Source organism: Fusarium redolens, assembly GCF_020744475.1.
Source record: "Fusarium redolens strain MPI-CAGE-AT-0023 chromosome Unknown BKA55scaffold_19, whole genome shotgun sequence".
Classification (NCBI taxonomy): domain Eukaryota; kingdom Fungi; phylum Ascomycota; class Sordariomycetes; order Hypocreales; family Nectriaceae; genus Fusarium; species Fusarium redolens.
Genome location: NW_025763682.1, coordinates 787,150 through 804,162, shown reverse-complemented (window position 1 = coordinate 804,162; position 17,013 = coordinate 787,150). Strand labels below are relative to the sequence as shown.

Sequence of the window (17,013 nt, the reverse complement as noted above, 5' to 3'; positions counted from 1 at the left end):
AGATATTAAAGATTAAACTATTAGGTAAAGGGTAGGAGAACGCCCTAAGGCACAGAAAGACCAACAGTACAGGAGGTGAACACATATTATCATCAGCTGTAGGCCAACGTGTTCACTACCCATGGGCTAACCAGGTTTCTCCCTATATTTGGTCCGGGAGGAAGGAAATCAATACATTTAATCTCGAGAGTCTTACCTTTCATTTATTTTCGTGTGTTTTAATTCTAGCTGTACTGCGGAACCTAGCAAACCTGTCATCTAAGCCAGTATTTTAGGTTCTCAGCGCACCCCTGTTAAACTTATCATCCATGGCTTTATTGTTAGAACTCCTGTTTATAAGCAACATCCTAGTCAGTACCAAGCCTCTTACATCCTGACAAGTATACTGAGATAAATGGGTTATGTTTGAATCGTTGATGATATATTGTTCCTTGATCAGCGAGGGATTCCACAAATGTGCAGTCTCCCCAAGGAGAATAGACGTTCTGTATATCATAAGATCTCGCACGCCTTGATTAGTCAAGTAGAACTCGAGCTACCTGAACCAGTATGTCATATGAGTTTGTTAATGTACTAGCAGGATGTTCGAACAGCCAGTGATAAGTGTTCTTCGCCTCGCCTATTCCTCTACCTGAACAACGGATTTATCCTATGCTGCCAGCCACTTCTAATTATTCAAGTAGCTGTGGCTGAGAAGATGACCTTTCAAATTAAGAGAAACGGGAGCAAGGCAACAGCTAAACAACTCGATTCCGGTGTTTGCTGAGAATAACTGTTGTAAGAAGCACTAGCAGTACTATATGGCTATTTCCAGTGGCAGCTGCACCTACGACTTTTAGACGCCTAAAGAGCGATCATACCTGTGGCAGGCATAGCAGAGGGGCATATAAGAGAGGGTTTAAAGAAGAAACGAAAGGCAAATAGAACTAGAGTGTTCAAGGTACATTATCACTATCGTAAAGGAGGGAAAGGAGTGTAGTCGATGTCTCTCATGCGCCGGCAACACATTGCGCCCCGGTAATGCTGTTTCTGTGCGCACTGTTGGTATCTGCTTGTTTCAGCTAGATCTTCCTTACTGATGAACTATTCTAGCCATGTCTGTCCCTCCAGATTTTTACTGAGTGCAGGTCATGGCGTATTCGTTGCTGCAATGACTCCGTTTGGCGGTAAAGTTGGAAAGATGAAAGATCTTGCATGAGGAACATAGCTTTGAGGAATTGGTCCGGGTTGGCATATACGATGTGGATTGTTATGGGGCCTGGCTGGCGAGAGTCATGACCCTTGGATACTCTCGCGTCCGGTAAACTAGGCTCCTAAATGTTCTGTAGATCGTGAGTCTCTTTGTGTTGATGCGCTTCCCAGACGCAGTTGACCTCAGAAGCGTTCAAGGAGAACGCAGAGCTTGGAGATCAACTAGTCGACACCCTCATGCACCACATATGCATCGACCAACGTCTCGCCATTTAGCCATAACGTTGGTTCCATATTAACTCGGGATGTAAGGCAAGAGGATAGGAAGAGATATTCCTCGAGAGCCAGGCATGACCAGCAGACATGATAGGTCGCGTTGAGGAAGTAATTGGAGGGTGTCGACCGTGACTCGTCAATTTGGCTGTTCCATTGCCTCCCGATCTAACTCGTGCCTGTTCTCAAGCTACCAATCGATCCAATCCACAGGACAGATCCACAACTGAGTATTCATGTAGCCGCCTATGCTTCTTCGAGGGCAGATGACGGCGGGAGCGACATTTCCGTTCGTGCAAGCTTTATACATTCGAGCCGTTGCTTTCCTGCTACGGGCAGAGAATGACAAGATCATTGATGTTGATATCATTTTGCTAAGTCAGATCCTTATTCTCGCTTTGATGCAGGGATCTCTGTTAGAGTTTGTGCGACGGAGTTGCGTGGTCTGGGCCATGTTCATCGAGAACCTGTCATAACCACGAGGTGCCAAGGTTGATCTCGTGTTGTAGGTGATACACGATCTTCACTCGTAGCATGACTTCCTCGAGCCGCTATGCGCACCCACCAAGGCCTTGATAGTGGTTGCACGTCGATCGCTCAAGAGGTAAATATGCCGCGTCCTCAACAGCATTGCGAAATGGCACAGATTTGGCGTAATGCGTGGTCTTGGTTATCGGTAATGCAGTTAAGATCGTTCAAATAACATTAGTGCGGCGGCGGTGCTGGACAGATCTCGGTATCTAGTACCAGGGCCTCGCTGAAAGGGTTGAGGTAGTAGTCGTCAGTGACCCTAAGGGCATCATGAACGGACCAGAGGCAGAACCACGGCCGAGTTGGATGGCGGATGCCTGATGGTCATCACATAATGGCCCAGCCAGTCTGCCAGTATACATCCATGGTTACGGAAGCTCGAGTCGCTAAGCTCGAGGGGATAACTTCAGGTAGAGATCTCTACCTACTAAATTAAAAAGGGTATCAATTAAATTACATGAACCAACTTTGAGCTCGAGGCCCGTTAATTTAATAATGAATGCTGCATAGGATCCCATCGCTCGTCCGCATCTGTTGTCTAGTTCATCAGTATTTCGGCATAAGAGCAACGTAGAGTTTGCAAGTTTGTAAACCGTTGTGCCCGTTTAATATGTTTTACAAGCATTCCGCCCATTAGGCCATACATAACCTCTACAAATCACAGTGACACAGACGATTCTTCAACGGGTCCTAACATATATGTATTATTCGTGGGCTTGCATCTTTTATTAAGTATCTTGCTAGTTCGGCATCAGACACGAGCTTCACATCTCATACGCATTAGTTAGCAACACACTGAGAGTAGTAATCGTTCTGCTTGGTGCACTTGGTACCAGAAGCACACTTGGTGGCACCAGTCCAGTTGTTACCACCACACTGACCCCAAGCAGCAACCTCGGCACCAGAGCCGTTTTCGGTAGAAGGAGCCTCAGTAGCGGGAGCCTCAGTAGCGGAGACCTTCTTGGTAGAGGTAGGCTTAGCGACGGTGGCTTTGGTGGTGGACTTGGGGGTGGCAGTCTTAGTTGGAGCTTTGACGGGTGCGGCAATGTTAACGGTAGGCTTGGACTCGGATGAAACAGGTGCAGCATCAATGCTCGACTTGCTGGAACTCCAGTTGTTCTTCTGGGAGAGATAGTACCACCAGTTGCGGTACATCCAGCCGTCGAAGTCGGTGATTTCCATGGAGGCACCGGCAAGCATGATGAACTTGGTGACACCAGTGGGGGTCCAGTCTATTCAAGTTAGTTTTTTTCGTTGTGAAGTGGGAGTTAGTAGAGGATGGAGAGTACCATAGACTAGAATCTGTCAGCAAAGATCTTTTAATGTGAGAGAGGGGTTACGTACAATCATCGAGAGCAAAGGTGTGGCCCTATATAATCTGTCAGCCTTGTCCATAAGATTAGGTCCTTCTAGACGTACCATCTCGTGCAAGAGAATGTGGATGTTGTCAGAGTCAAGGTTGTTCATGAAGTACTCACGACCAACCTCCTGACCCCAGTTATGACCAAAACCACCCTCAAGACCATCCTTCAACCAGAGAGAGTGGTCGTAGTGGCGGTCAGCACCAGCCTTGCAGCCACTGTAGTCGCCATCAAGGTGAGCATCACGAGCACAAGCGACAGGGCACATAGGGACACCATCGGCGTCGAGCTCAGTGTAGACCTCGTAGCCAGTAGTAGAGCCCTGGAGCTGGCTCTTGTCCTTGACGGCATAGGCAACAATGTTGACCTTAACCTCGTCGTAAGGGAAGCCGTTGTAGCCATAGAGCCACTTGAACCACTTCTGGTACTGAGCGTTGTAGGTACTGGCGATCTTGGCTCGCTGGACCTCGGTGATGGTGGCGCTAGAGTCCCAACGGACACAGATGTTAAGGTAACCCTTATTAGCCATGATCTGGTGGAAACCAGTGTTGACGTTGGCATCGAGTCCACCGTCGTAGGTCTTCTCATAGTGCTCCCAGACCTCCTGGAGGGGAGCCTTCAAGTCCGCGGGCGGGTTCCAGCCCGACTGGCGCTTAACGGGTCGGTTGCGAGGCATGTCGGAAAAGCCGCGCTTGCTCTGGGGCTCGGCGAGAAGAGCCCTCCAGACGGAACCGTCGAGATCCGACTGGGCGGTAGCAGACACGGCAAGGCCGCTGAAGATAGCGGAGATAGTAGAGACGCGCATATTTACGGTTGTTTGAATGAGTGAATAAATGACTTGAGTAAAGATTGAATAAAAATATACAAAAAATGAATGGAGAAAAGACTCTGGCCCAAGCAGAGTGAATAAATGAATGTGAGTTGCGATTAAATCAAGAAGATAAGCTTAAAATCGTAGGATGATGCTTATTTATATGCCTATTGCCCATCGGTATCGGTCCCCGGGGCTTTGACAAAAGTCTTCTAGCGCTGTGTTGCCCCATGTTCTCGGTGTCATGTTTCAGACTATTGGATTGAGGTAATGGTAAAATAACAAAGGGTGGACTATTACTAGTAAGAAAAGGTTTAAAAGGTGGAAAATTATTTGCTGGTGGATATCCCTGTCCATCGGAAGTTTTGTGAGACGCGAAAAGGCATGTTTCTTCATACTACCCTAGTCATTTCTGAAACTCGCTAAATAGAATTTAACGATTTACCCCTGGGATATACGAGATAGAAGCATGGATTATCGGATAAAAACTAAATGAGGATGTTATAGTCCAACCAGAATTCAACGCTTACGCGCTTAACGCCTTTCCGCGGTTAGCTTACTAACCTGATCAGGATTTAAGAGTCAGCTCAGGAGAATCTCATTTCCTAATACCCATCTATATACAAACATATCCTACCTATCACGACCTATCATATCCACGATGCCGGGAATACCTAAGAAATGCAGGCGGCCCTGAAAATACGGCACGCTGAAGGATAAGGCTAAGCATGATGTTATCGCCAAGCGTGCTCGAAGACGGCTTCGGAAGCAAACAACATATGACAGTATCGGATTTCTAAATCTATATTTCCTCATAGACAGAAGCATCGCCAGCTATAAACTTATAAAGCATTAGGTCGTGTGGGATAAATCTTTTAGGTGATCCTCCAGAGGCAGATAGGTCGTTGAATCGCGCCGAGTTACCCATTTCGTCAATTGATGCGGTCGTAGCCAGAGGTAAACAGTCTCATTATGCATGTTTATCTCGCAAGGCCCCTCTGAAATGCAGTGAAAAAGGCATCTCAACACAGTTGGGGGTAGCGGTCTACCTTACACAGACAGACGTAACACGGAGCAGTCCACTCAGATGAAGTTGCAGAGCATCCTGCTTCTAATTCAAGACCAATTGACCTGGTATAGTTCTCCTACCTTTGCCCTGGATCTCATGGTGATGGGGATTATAATCGTACTAGATCCTCGCCTCCGCCACGAAGGGAAACCTTGAGCTCTGTTGACGGTTACTTGCCCTGGCGGGGAATATGAAGAGACTTGGTGGGAGGCCTCGAGCGCTAGGGTACTGAACGAATTATACTATATAGGATTGCCCGGACTAGGACGTCTGGATCTCCAAGGCGCATGTGATGTCTTAAATACCCCTTCCAAACCAATGCAGGCGTCACCAGAGTTGCTTTACATACCTCAGAGGTTGCTCATCCCATGATCGGATCTTCCACCAATGGTAAAGTATCCTTCAGAATAGACTTTGTGATCTGGTGGTAGTCACCTTCTGCTCGAGCCCAAGGAAGCTGAATTCTGGCGACTTTTATATGCTCTCAGAGGCTCGTCGTCGAGACCCGCCACTCACCTTCTCACCCCCAAGCTCAGGGTTCTGAGAGGTAAACCGTACGGCTCGACATATCGATCTTACCCTGCACACGCATGCTAAATTGACAATGACCCAGTCTGCCAGACCTAACAACTTATATTTCGTTTGGCGCCGGGTAAGAGCTATCTATTCTAGGCCTGCAACAGCGCTATGTGTTACCTCAATAAAGGAAGGGTCGCTCCTAGAATTAGACTAGCGTACAAGATGATAAAAATATCCTGCCTCATGCTGACTACGCGTGGTATACCTATGGTTTAAAAAGGGCGATATCTCAGCGTTTAGCGTATTGCTCTTTGTACGAGATGGAAGAGAGGGCTCGGACTTTTATCGCTCTGGTTGCATGACTGGTAATGCCGAGGCTCGTCGCCATTAGTCCACTTTCTTTGCAGCAAGTAACAGCTACGAATACACCAACTTAATACCTCTCCGCCTCTAAGCCATTCTTCTTTAAGCTCTTGCTTATCTTCTTATTTACCAGCTACTCCTCGTCGAAAGACTTTCTCCTTCCGATTATTCACCCGTTGCTATATCTCATCCCTTGACGATGGATCCTATCCTGTGGCAAACTATGACAAATGGCTATTAGCAGTACGCAATCGCAAACAAGCTTGCTGAGTTGTTGGAAATCTCAAGGGACAAACCGTGCGGCGTCGGGATGCAAATTGCGTTTGGCCCTATTAGTTTGGAGCAATCGAGTCCAATTGCAAGCAGATGCAGATTGCAAACATGAATATACCAAACAGCTCAAATACGCTGAACATAAACATATTGGCATTAAACATCCTTTCCTCAATAAACACTCACCAGATATTATCCCTTAACTTATAAATAGCCAACATTTCATCTATTTTCCTTAACTTCGCCTCCACCATCTCTATCAAGCTATTACTAAGTAGCACCATTATCCCCCATAATAGACAAGGTAATCCTCCTTTACAATTTATAAAGACAAGACTAACTTATAAAGTAACCTGCAAAAAATACAGCGCCTGCCCTATAGCGGCCTTATTTTAAGGATATAAATCTTACTATTAATAAATATCTAGTAAAATATAGACCTTTTAACCCTAAGATAGCTCCTTTTAAGTAAAGAAACCTATTTAATAGACCTTTTCTTAATCTATCTACTTCCTTAATAATAATAAGATCCCTCTACTTAGGCTGGAGCCCGAGGGTAGGGCAGATAAGACTAAGGGGACTAGGCGGTTAGATGAGGGGTTGAGCGGGAAGGGCAAGAGGACGGTAGGCGAGGATGCGGGAAAGAATATGCCAAAGAATGGAGCGCGCTGAGTCTTGGTGGGTTATTTTATTTAATCTCGATGGTTGCTATTTAATATAAAGGAGGTTACTAGTTACACTTAGGAAGGTTTCTTAAGAGGACTCCGTGATATATCAGAACCTGCCTAAGTGCAGTATACCTCAAGTCTTGTAGGAAACAGTCTGGAATTAAACTCCTAATAAACAGGGTATTATAAAATTTACCATCCAATTTATTGTCAGCTTGCCTTCACATATCAATTTGCGCCCGGTGAAGTATTCAAGGGCGATAGGTCCTGCCACTTCTGCATTCTGAAGCCCCCAACATTGTTAGAGTTCAGCTGTCTTGGATTCTTCAAGCGTAGACCTTGATCTTCTCCTCGCATATCCCCATCCTTTGTTGCATAAGCCCAACACCACTGTATAATGTTTCTTCTTTCTTCTTTGGCCATTGAATCAAATGCCCGGGTCTGCTTTTGCTTACTCCACGCTACGAGCTGCAGTAAAGCCTTGTTCCTGGGCGTCGGTGAGATGGCATGTAGTGAAGAGTCCCCCTGTGCTTCGCCTGGCATCTGGCTGGAGAACCTTTGCGAAAATGGAAGAACGAGACACAAGGTCATTATTGGCTGGCAGTTAAATTGTACTAGTTCAGACGCTCAGTTCTATTTCCAACCTCCAAAGCGAGGGTGAAGTATTCTTAGCTGCTAAACATTCTGTCAACCTCATTAATCTCAGGGAGAGTAATAAACGATCAGCAACCTTGACTGAGATCGCCAAAAGCATATAAGACCATTGGCTCGATTGACTATGGCTCGTGGCTAGTGGCAAAACTAAAGTCAGCAAAAACATACAACAGCGGGGATTCGCTGGTCGTCACCGACCCAACTACTAATCTGCCGGTTAGTGGCTTGACTATGGGAGAGCGGACGGGATCCCGTATTTTCCACTACCTTTGGTCGTATGTACCTTCTGAGCTGTTCTCTCAGATTATATTGAAATGCTGTGAACCATGGCATAGCGTTCAATCCGCACCTGTAAATATTGACGTTGAGTCCGCCTTTGTCAGCAACATGAACAACTCTGACCACACGCGAAATAATTTTCACATCTCAATCAATAACCAAGGCGTCTTCGACAGTTGCTCTATAGTTATTTACTCGGTTAATTCTTTAACGAAAAACAGATCAAAACTGAAAATCCGCAAGACCGTCGTAGTACATGCAATACAGAGTGCCCCCTATTGGCAACAAGCGCGTCACCATATCAAGCGCCAGCTCAAATCTTGACACTCATCCTCATCTGCTCTCAAAGCTTTTGACTGCTATGAGAAAGAGCACCGATAAGACAGTAGGATTCAGCGCTGTTGTGATACTTGGAATACGTAGGAATTCATTTATCATCACTTACGCTCTATCTATTCATCTCAATAATAGCAATCTACTAATTTGATACTAAAAGTATAACCTTGATATTACATATATTAAAGTTATATTACTATTAAACTCTAATAAATAATATTTAAAAAGTATAGAGAAGTATACCTTAATATTTCTTAGATTTCTGTTGCTATGAAAATGTCTTAACTTAGTAGGCGGTTATATACAGTAGACCTCCACTAACTCTCCATTCATCTCACAAGCAAAACTTGATGCTGAATTGGATTGAACCGTCACACGGTGATTAAATATAGTAGCACAATGGTCGGAAATTTGAGCGTATTTGCTTGCATCTGTAAGAAAGCAAATCGACCAAGGATTGGCGGACATTTGGTGTCCTGGGTTGCTGTGGCTCTCCAAAGTTGATGCATTTCAGCGGGAGGATCCCCTGTAGACTTGCAACGCCGGCATATTAAATATAACCATCTTATTTCAATCGCTGAATTAACCCGGTGATGCTGAGAATAAAACGAGACAACACCCTCTGTTTAGAAAGGTGATCTCCGTTTATTGACCTTAATCTTTTGTAAGTCTATGATAGTTGAGGTTCCGGTCTGGAGCGGTTGTGAGGATGGTGAGCCCCACCCGTCAATTGACAACGCGACATGTAGAAAGCTTTTGTCATGGGTTATTAGACACATTCCGATGTGAATGCTCTATAATAAGGGAAAATCGGATTGGGCATACGGGTCTCAGGAAAACCTGACACGCCAATGCTTCATTGAATTGTTACAAATCAACAGACCATACAACACAGTCTTGTAGGGTAGCGTATACATGACGAAGTGCCTGCATCAGCATTGTCACCAGATTATAGGAAGTACAGTTTTTGATAGAGGAAGTGCTTGCTTTAGGTAAAGCTTGATGCAGCCACTTTAACCCAGTTTCAACATTCAATCCGTAACGGGCATTAACATCCCGAGAAAGGGGTCGCAGCATCTGGTGATTGGAACATTCTGTATTGCCGTGGCTTGTTTATATGGTTCATGGTTTTTTCCTCGGCTTAATAAGACGAGATATTAGAGGCATCTTGTCTCGTGAAAGATACGCCATAATCATATTGCGCTATTTTAAAAAGTGCATAGGCCATTATCGTAAAGGCATACCTCAATGAAAGAAGCCACGACAGCCGAATGACACAAAACACATTATTGCATTACAGCTTGAAGCAATCCAGTTTGTGAAGCTATCCGTCACCCCTGAAGATCGGCCAGTATACCGGAATCAACCCCAATTGCCAATACCATCGTCCTGGACGACAGGTCTCGGTGACACAAAACACAGTCCAAGGGCAGACCACTGATGTTCAGTGCCTATAGGAAGTTCATCTATATCTATGCAGGTATGGTTGCAAACATTCCTACTGTATTACGCTCTTCTGGTACCTGGACGTTACATTCCATCAACCCCGCAAAGCTTGTTCGCCAGTTCCCCTCGATATTATCCAAATGGAACGTGCCATTCCATCAACATCCAAGATCGGATCAGTAGACAGACTGTTTCAAACCTTTGCGCCTTGAGATTGGGCACGCTTGTAATACGAAATGGAGACAAGTGGCGAAGCAGCGCATTATTGGAGGCGCGGTGCTACAGACCCAGACCAATCTCAAGAGCTACAGTCGAGGGACCGAACTTTGATGGAAGAAACGCATTTCCTCGTGATAATTCTCTTCATCGCGTTCTAGCTCCCAGGACCAGGATCAGGATTCGCAGTATCGGCTCAGCGTCGCGTCGTCAGAGCCTTCTTTCAGCTGGAAATTACCGCGGCGCTTTTGATGAGATAAGTATAGATCTGCTTGGTCGTATACACAGTGGCAGCTTCAGCAGCTTCGGAGCTACCAAAAGATGGGCCAGTTCTTCAGCTATGGGCAAGAAGCCAACGTCAATTGCCCAAAGCCATTGGTTCGTGGCATCGTACATCCTGCGTGTGTTGCACTGGTCCTTTCTCAAAGCTTCAAAGAACATGTTCAGCAGCGCAGCTATAAAAACAGTATCTCCCCGTGCTTCGCCAAGTTATCTACTAAATGAATCGCCCTATTAGGTTACTTCTGGAATGGCTGGGTCTCGTTTGTGGGGGCGAAAAGTGCCTATGATTAAGAGGGCTGAAGACTCTCCAACAGGTCAATCCATTTCTAGACAATTTTATGAGAACATATTTTCCGTATTCGCAAATGTCTGCAGGCACCTTTGCATGGTTAGTCGACAAATGATGCCTTTCGCTAGCCGTGAGTGGTCCAAATGCAAGCCCGGCGATAGCCTATAATAGAAGATGAGTGATGGCACCCAAATTTGTACTTGGCAGCTCTCCTTTTGACGTCATGTCAACCAACAAAGATCAGGCATAGAAATGAAGGTAGAATAACCTTGGCTCAACTTGACGCACAAATTAATTTCCGCTTTGTCTTGCTTTTCTTGTCCGTTTTGTCGTTAGCATCATCGTCCTCATAGGGTCTCTCTTCCAGCGTCGTGCCAGTTATTCCAGTCAACCGCCCTCCACTATGAATTTAGGACCCTCATCTTATCACTCTTTCTCATTCAGTACACACTGGCTGCAGATAAAAAGTGTTACTACCCTAATGGTGAGGAAGCATCGAGCAGGTACAAGCCATGCGGCTCTAACCGAACAACTTTCAATACCTGCTGTGATCGGCCTAACCTTGATTCCGCGTGTCTAAAGAACGGTTTATGCTCAACGCATGGTGAAGCGGACAAACGAGGTGCTTGTACGGCCCAGGATTGGTCTGGCTGCCAATCGATCTGTCCCAGGGGCAAGTAAACCGACTGAAAAGTCTGCGCCAGAACCTCAGAAGAGAGTAACAGTTCGGTTTACGTAACAAAGAGCGAATATAGTAAATACTGTTGCCACACCTTGCGCAACTATAACTGCTGTAATGGGGGAGACTATCGATATACACTCAAAGAACCTCGGGAAACACCAGTGGCAGCTATAGCTGGTGGTACCGTGGGAGGGGTCGTTGGTGTTGCCATTCTGTTAGGCCTCGGCTGGTGGTTCCGGAGGAGGAGGAGGGCAGCGAGGAAGACCGTCGAGAAACCTGCCGGCGATGAGAAGTCTCCTAAAACAGACCAGGTCATTGACCCTTCGCTGACAGAAGCTGATGCTGGACCTGATATTGTACTGGTCGAGTCAGATGCGGGACCTACACAGGTAAGGACTTTCCACGAGCTGGCAGCCTAGATTGTATATCTTAAGTTTCTTATGTACATTAAATGGTACAACACTCGACCTGAAGATCACATGTATCAAGAAAGTTTCTCGACACAATGACGAACATCATCCTTTACGGGGCCAGAGAGCAGATGCAAATAATATATACTCGCTTCTTGGCGTGGAGGGAATGATAAATGGTAAGGCCCTTCCAGTGACATAACTCCATTAGAAACAGAATCCAGCCAAGAACCATGTAAAAGTGCTTGCAAAAATAAGTTGAGACAATGGAAATTTCCATTATATTCCAAGGTTGCAAGAGACATCTTAGCAGGGATAGGAGGCAGCAACGCTGATTCAATAAGCCCTATTGCCTTGGAGCGCCTGGATTTGCAATACGTGCTACAGCTTTGGCCCAGTCTGCTCTGTTTAGTATTATGTCTACAGTGCTGTCCAATACCGCTGTATTCTTACAGGGCACTGAGATTTCTGTGCAGTCTCTTCCAATTCTTCCACTTCTTATACTGCCTTATGAAGGCATGCTCGGACGGGCTCTTCTCTCTACTTCTCCCTTCTCTATTGCCTGTGTATGACATCCATAATGCGACTACAGCCATCACAACAACAAATAACACTGCCCGGTCCAAGAATCTAGAGAGACGAATCAATCAGGCTCTCGCAGCTCAAAGAACTTTCCAAGAGCTCACATGCAGATCGAACTGACCACTATACGTCTTTCTTGGCTACTTGTTACGGTGACGAAGAGTCTGGTGCATGGAGACTCAAAACGCCGGCGCAGACACCTTTTGCGATCGTGGTGGCTCAACTCTCCGCCAAGTCTAGAGTTGCTTTTTAGGGGGCCACTGAAACAGTAGGGGGAATGGTAATTAGTTTGGTGGTTGACTTCTCCGTTGCCACTTAAGTAACGCCAGGGAGCCCGGTGTTCTGAATTTGTTTATTACGTCGCTTTTGGATCATTTGTGCTTACAAGCATGTTGGCATGGAGGAATAAGGCGGTTGGTGGGTGGAACTGGCAAACCACGTACTTTCCAAGTGTCAGTTTGACCAATACACAGGTCCTCTACATATACAGAAAATTAAGCCTGGAACGATCATAGTGATCGAGAGAGCAATCATTAGTACACATCTACCCAACGGAGAGCCGTTGAAGCTATATCTTCTCTTGTTCTGAGCCCGGCTGTTCTCGCGTGAACAGACATGCTACCGTCAAGCAGTTGTTGATTGGACCAAAGTCATGGCGAAACTGCTTTTTACACGCATCCTCTATCCTTCATACAAATATTTGTTCATTAACACTTAGCTATCCTTCTTGTACCCATTATAAATCTTAGATCATGAAAAAGCTCACTGCCACAAGTCCGCACGCCAAAACTCCCCATTCAAGCCCTACTGCCTTTCCAGCATTTGTAACTTTATCCAACCCAACAACACTATATTTACCACTCTCAGTCTCGAAAACCACATCGCTCTCATTCATAAAGACCGCTCTAAATGAAAATGTCTTGTTCTCAGATAGCTGGGCGGCAAACGGCCGAAGGGTGCTGATGGTGTTCCGGCCAGGAGTAAACTTGTATTGTCCTGCAGAAACGTTTACGCCGGTGTCGATTTCGAAGCCGAAGCTTCTCAGGTCAGTGGGCTGAGAGAACCATTCAAGGTTAAATGTGGGCCAGGTTTTATGCTCTGATGAGTTGCTCTCGCTCCAGGTGACGGTGATTTCCTTCGATAAGTCGAGAGGTGATGATGTGCTGGGGCCGGTGAATTTGAGGGACTCGACGGTGGCTGCTAGGGCAAGCAGAGAGGAGAAGAAGGTTGAAGTATGCATTTTTGCAATAGTTGGATAAGAGTAACTCTTTAGGGAGATAGTTTCTGAGTTCAAATTGAAGGATTGGAAGGATTGAGAGTAAGAAGAAGATAAGCAGACTTTTATAGCCTGTGCCCTTTGCGGATGCCTAAATCATGTCATCTTTAGTCTGAAAAAAAAAAAAATCCATCAGCAGCTATCGTTGCTATAGCATTGCATGCACTGCTCCACATTCAAAACGTGTTGCAATACGATGCTGACGACGCACTTTTGGAGCCATGGATGCAAACCCCTGTCTACATTGTTAGCTTTAGGAAAGAAGCTTACCTCAAGGTTAACAGGGAGCACTCGGCTATTTCCGTAAACGATCTAGTTGACTCTTACCGCCTATCAAAGCTCCATCCTTTTTCAGCCTCACAGGGCAACCGGAATTCCGATAGCTAAAAGGGCGTAGGGCGACTCTTGACAGCGGGCCGAGGTTCGTATGCTGAGTGGTTGCATATTATTCAGAGGTTCCATGGCTTCTGACCTTTGAACAGCCTTATGATCCTTTCTGGGATCTATATCCATGCCCAAATCAACCTTCTAAGACATTAACATCATATAATACTCAGTAATGATTGATGCGGTTATGTTGAGTCGAAAGCCAAGTAATTGGCCTGCCTGAGGTCTTTGCAATGGCCTCAGAGCAACTGCAAAAGCACGATGGTGAGCTTGGCCGTTCAAAGAGCCTCGGTTGTTGCAATACGCTGCCTCGTGAAGGATCCACTGAATGTTTTCTGGCAGAGGAGGGGGTCCCCGGTGATCCACAAAGAGTATTTTGCTGCGAATTGGTTACTTCGTTCATTTGATAATACCTCTTTGCCTAGATTCTCTAGTAAAGGATGTTGAGAAGCTGGGCCGAAAGCTATTGACACCAGGTCAATCTTGTCGAGAAGAATTTCCAAAGAGGCGGGTATGCTGTGAAAGCCGCTCAACTACTCGGGATAATACCTCTGGTATGAAGCTGCAGTGCGCGCAATTGCTTTCTCGGTGAGAGACATTCAGATAGCGCTTGAGTTCGCGATGATAAAGAGTTGCCAGATTATCTCTTGGGGGTCCTGATTCGTTCGAGACGAGCGACGGGTTTCAGGGTCATGATCTTGGTCAGGCTGATCGCCCTCTATCGGACTTACCGTGCTCCTGTCACCTTTCCACGAGTCTAGACATAGGAACGATGCTGGCCTGCATTAACGCCATAAGTCATGATCTATCTTTCTACACGGATCATATCGCAATAGGCCGACCGGTTGCGCCGACGAGGGCAATGGAAGGACGCTATTGAATTTTGGTTCATGATACACGGGTGAGTACAGCTGTGCCGTCCGAAAGAGTTTCACCCTTTTCAAGGCCGTTACAACAATAAGAACAGTCTAAGCTTCCATGGCCGGGTCAATAAAGCCGGCAGTATCACCCTGACGCTTCAAATTCATCACCTTGCTAGCTTTATCTATAGAAGAGCGTTTTTCTCAATAGTTGACAAATTGAGGAGGGTGGTAGACGCAGGCTTAGTTGACTGGCTTGCAATTACCGCAGAATGGGTTTGATTCATCGCATTTGGCTTTTCTTATCCCAGGGGTCGAGTACCCCGTCTGAACCCGTGTTTTGCGTGATGAAGATAATTTTGAAGTGTTGCAAATAGGATGACAAAAGCGATACCATAAGGTGGTTTCTGGAGTTTCTGTCATTTTCAGTTCGCCGAGAATGACGATAAGTATAAGTGACTTGATTGAATATGACAGTTCTAGAAGAAGAAGAAAGACATTTGTTTTATCAGCCAATTTTCAAGAAACTTGGTGCCAAGTGTAACTATAGTTCCGAGGAACCGTCTTAAATATCGCAAGAGAATAGTAGACGTGCTCGCGAACATACAGGACCCAGTAAAGATAATAACCCAGCGATACGATGACGAAACCAGAGACTCATCAGCAGACGAGTGCTGCAGGGCATTGCTGTTGTAAACCAGCAGACCACCAACAGGACCCGCGAGCACGTTGCCAACACCCTTGCCAAAGTTGAGGAGGCCAAAGACAATTGGCCCAGCGGTCACGTCATCCGTGATGCTTGTGCTCATCCTCGCCCAGATAGCAGTGAAGCCGGCCCCAAAGAAACCATATAGAATGGTGAAGCCGACCAGGACGGGAAAAGAGTCTGCCAGCCTCCACATGGTGAGTGTCGTTACGGCGGCCACAAGGGTAGAGCTACCAGCAAGGACATCGAGCGGTAGCTTGCGATCTGAGAGGTAACCAAAAACAAACTGCCCTGCAACCTGGGACACGCTCATGACGGCGAGAAGTACGGGCCCGGACTTTTCGCCGAGGTCAAGAGACGTCGCGAAAGATGGGAGGTACAAGGAGGGGAAGAAATATCCAAAGCCCTGGAATAGGTTGGATACAGAGTATAGCCAGAAGAGTGGGCTTTTGAAAAACGACCAATTCGTCTTGGGCGTGCTGACGTGCTCGGAGGGTGGTAAACGACCGTCAAGGAATGGGATAAGGGGGCCTGTTAAAACGGCTAGGCCAATAGCAACGGCGCGGAGGGTCGTCTGATAGCCGTGAGTCGAGAGGAGAGCCTGTACAACAAATGGCATGATGGCACCAGAAACACCCGACGCGCCACAGAGTAGCCCGTAAGCCATTCCGCGGCGAGCTATCCAGTACTCGTTGACCATCATGAGGATAGGGTAGTAAAGGATCAGAAACCCAACACCATAAGCGACACCTTGCGTGAGGATAAGAGTCTCGAGCGTATTGGCAAAGGAACCAGCCACGAGTCCGCCAATACATATGGGCCCTGTTGAAGCGGAATACATTAGTTAAGGAGCTGTAATTAAGGTGACTGACATACAGCCGACCCAGATCATCTGCCGCCGCCAACGCTGGTGTTTCTGGATAAAAGGCATGATAAACGGGGCCCCTATATAGCCAAGGCCAGAGGCTATTGTGCCGACGACACCGATATATGGACTGCTGGCAAAGGCTGGGATTCTCGAGTAGTAGTCCTGGAACACACCAAAGGACAATGGAAACCCTATACGATGTCAATTCCAGCTATTGTGTAAAGGAAGAGTGCTTTACCCCATAGTAGAGTCTCAAATACGAAGGCGGCGCCGAGTAGTCGCCATGCCGCAATTCCTCCATCTACTGGGGCTAGTTGTGCTATCTCATGCTCATTCTCGGCTGGTATCTCACGCTCAATCGCAGAGTCGGGCGTGGACGTTTGAACGGCATGTCGAGAGACTGCTGTTTGTAGCCAGGCGCGGAGCTCGTGAGACTCGCTATGGCTGGAGATTGCCAACATCTCTGTGTTACTCATTGTGACCGATGGCCAAGAGACAAGACGTGTAAGTTACAACCAGGAAGTTTGGGAGACAACAATGCATATGAAGGGCAGCGGAAGTGGATCAAAGATGGTTAGCCGAGGCTTACGCAACCAATAGGATAAGCGCAAAGCATCATTATGGCGGGGCTAAGGATCCGAGGTTTAGATGAAGAGTAACGTCCCAGCGTGTGGGCTCTGT

At 46.5% G+C, this 17,013-nt stretch overlaps 5 protein-coding genes across 5 annotated transcripts; 1 reads left to right on the top strand and 4 right to left on the bottom strand.

The window, feature by feature from the left end:
* Positions 1 to 2,775: 2,775 nt before the first annotated feature.
* BKA55DRAFT_695775 (uncharacterized protein) lies at positions 2,776 to 4,161 on the bottom strand (the record flags this gene model as incomplete). Its single annotated transcript, XM_046200203.1, has 4 exons — positions 2,776 to 3,227; positions 3,285 to 3,290; positions 3,340 to 3,364; positions 3,415 to 4,161. 4 exons carry the CDS (start codon positions 4,159 to 4,161, stop codon positions 2,776 to 2,778), a joined length of 1,230 nt encoding a protein of 409 aa, XP_046044021.1.
* A 3,126-nt stretch (positions 4,162 to 7,287) lies between these two features.
* On the bottom strand, positions 7,288 to 7,650 carry BKA55DRAFT_544696 (uncharacterized protein; the record flags this gene model as incomplete). Its single annotated transcript, XM_046190743.1, has 1 exon — positions 7,288 to 7,650. One exon carries the CDS (start codon positions 7,648 to 7,650, stop codon positions 7,288 to 7,290), a length of 363 nt encoding a protein of 120 aa, XP_046044020.1.
* Positions 7,651 to 10,519: 2,869 nt separating this feature from the next.
* Positions 10,520 to 11,662, top strand: BKA55DRAFT_544695 (uncharacterized protein; the record flags this gene model as incomplete). Its single annotated transcript, XM_046190742.1, has 2 exons — positions 10,520 to 10,691; positions 11,256 to 11,662. The coding sequence occupies 2 exons, from the start codon at positions 10,520 to 10,522 to the stop codon at positions 11,660 to 11,662; spliced, it is 579 nt and encodes a 192-aa protein (XP_046044019.1).
* A 1,164-nt stretch (positions 11,663 to 12,826) lies between these two features.
* Positions 12,827 to 13,820, bottom strand: BKA55DRAFT_581022 (uncharacterized protein). The gene is made up of 2 exons (XM_046194010.1): positions 13,782 to 13,820; positions 12,827 to 13,623 (listed from the first exon to the last, which is right to left on the bottom strand). Exon 2 carries the CDS (start codon positions 13,473 to 13,475, stop codon positions 12,981 to 12,983), a length of 495 nt encoding a protein of 164 aa, XP_046044018.1. The 5' UTR covers positions 13,476 to 13,623; positions 13,782 to 13,820; the 3' UTR covers positions 12,827 to 12,980.
* Positions 13,821 to 15,237: 1,417 nt separating this feature from the next.
* BKA55DRAFT_544693 (major facilitator superfamily domain-containing protein) lies at positions 15,238 to 16,808 on the bottom strand (the record flags this gene model as incomplete). The annotated part of the gene is made up of 3 exons (XM_046190741.1): positions 15,238 to 16,286; positions 16,341 to 16,523; positions 16,571 to 16,808. The coding sequence occupies 3 exons, from the start codon at positions 16,806 to 16,808 to the stop codon at positions 15,238 to 15,240; spliced, it is 1,470 nt and encodes a 489-aa protein (XP_046044017.1).
* Between the last annotated feature and the right edge of the window lie 205 nt (positions 16,809 to 17,013).